Here is a 1,975-nt window from a genome sequence, read left to right on the forward strand (position 1 = left end):
GCTGCTATATGAATTATGTGTAATATTATTATAAATAAAGCATAATCTCCTCCAGGATGCAGCCTCATTTCTATGGCAATGTTATCTTTAAAATACGTTGATAACATTTCCTGCACCGCGGCGGATATTTCACTGATGTGTATCAACGTGTCGCAGACTGCCGACACTTTCTGATGCATTATGATGATTTAAAGTAACAGTGAAAATTTGGAAGAACTTTTTATATTTGTTTGTATTTTTGTCTTTTAGGTTTTTACCGTGTTACAAAGAAGACAATTTATGAGTAACTGAATAGAAATACTCAGTTACAAGTAAAAGTCAAGACTTCAAGATCTTACTAAAATAAAATTACAAAAGTTAAAGCTTCAAAATGTGTTAAAAGTACTAAAAATAAAAGTACTCATCCTGCAGAATAATAGATATATTGTTGGATTGTAATTGTTGATGTTTTAGAGAGGGGACACTCAACCCGCTTTGTTTGGGGGACACTTAAGGAAAATGGCAGAAGGCCAGGGGCCAATCACAGCGGCCCCATACATGTCTCAAGGATTTTAGGACATTTCTAGGATGTTAGGCAATACTCGGGTTTTAGGACATTTCAGGGACTTCAGGACATTTCTAAGATTTGAGGACTTGAGATTTTTAGGACTTTAAGACGTTTCAATGATTTTTGGACATTTCATTGACTTTCAGACATTTCTAAGATTTGAGGATTATTTTTTTTAGGATTTTAAGACATTTGAAGGGTTGTAGAACGTTTCTATGATTTTAGGACATCCGTCTCAGTGTCTCAGCTGTGTCCTCTGTCGGGGGTGTGGTGGATCCTCCTCAGGCTCTTTTTTTGATCAATAAGCTCTGTTTTGATGCTGTTTTATGTCTCTTATAAAACCTTATGGAGACTAAAAGTACAAAAACTATTTGCAGTTTGTGAATTTCTCCATGTGGACGAATAAAGTTGATCTTAATAAAAATATATTCTAATTTATTTTTTGATTTATTTTTCAGCATTATTTTGACTCTGCAAAATAATTAATTTTATCAAATACATGTAGTTGAGTAAAATGCAGAATATTTGTCTCTGAGACGTAGGCGAGAAGAAGTATAAAAATGCATAAAATGGAAATACTCCAGTAAAGTACCTCAGACTCAAGTAATGTAATTAGTGTCCTGTACCTGGATCTCCATGTCGGTGACGGTGAACCCGTCTTTCTCTCGACTGTCTTTCACTCGGAGGACGAATCTGCCGAACTGTCCCGTCTCTCCCTCCTCCTCCTCCTCCTCCTTCACCCTGCTCCTCCTCTCCCTCGGCTGGGGCCAGTACAGCTCGCACTTCTGCAGAAAACACCGACATGTTAAGGACAAGAAAAAGACGATGGGAAGAAGGACAGAAGAGACAGAAGGACAGAGGGACAGAAGAGACAGAGGAGGACGAGTCCTGTCTCCTCACCTCATTGTTCTCCTTCAGCCTGGTTACCATGACGATGACGCTGCTCCTCTCCTGCCACACCATGTCCCAGAAGTCGCCCACCGTGTGCAGCATTGGCCCCTGGGTGGCGATGAAGGCCCTCTGAGCTCCTTTATAACCCTGCAGCAGCACAGAGACCACGTCAGACCCTCAACTCACAGGGCCAACAAGAGATCACGTCAGACCCTCAACTCACAGGGCCAACAAGAGACCAACTCAGAACCTCAACTCACGGGGCCAACAAGAGACCACATCAGACCCCCAACTCACGGGGCCAACAAGAGAGCATGCAGACCCCCAACTCACGGGGCAAACAAGAGATCACGTCAGACCCTCAACTCATAGGGCCAACAAGAGATCACGTCAGACCCTCAACTCACAGGGCCAACAAGAGACCAACTCAGAACCTCAACTCAAGGGGCCAACAAGAGACCACATCAGACCCCCAACTCACGGGGCCAACAAGAGAGCATGCAGACCCCCAACTCACGGGGCCAACAAGAGACCACA

At 42.9% G+C, this 1,975-nt stretch overlaps 1 protein-coding gene across 1 annotated transcript; it reads right to left on the minus strand.

Annotated features, from left to right (window-relative positions):
• Window positions 1-1,173: 1,173 nt before the first annotated feature.
• Window positions 1,174-1,929, minus strand: LOC121965944 (tyrosine-protein phosphatase non-receptor type 7-like; the record flags this gene model as incomplete). The annotated part of the gene is made up of 2 exons (XM_042516051.1): window positions 1,448-1,929; window positions 1,174-1,332 (listed from the first exon to the last, which is right to left on the minus strand). Coding segments are annotated over exons 1-2 (252 nt in total), but the record flags the coding sequence as incomplete, so codon positions are not given.
• Between the last annotated feature and the right edge of the window lie 46 nt (window positions 1,930-1,975).

This window comes from Plectropomus leopardus, unplaced genomic scaffold, assembly GCF_008729295.1.
Source record: "Plectropomus leopardus isolate mb unplaced genomic scaffold, YSFRI_Pleo_2.0 unplaced_scaffold22468, whole genome shotgun sequence".
Classification (NCBI taxonomy): domain Eukaryota; kingdom Metazoa; phylum Chordata; class Actinopteri; order Perciformes; family Serranidae; genus Plectropomus; species Plectropomus leopardus.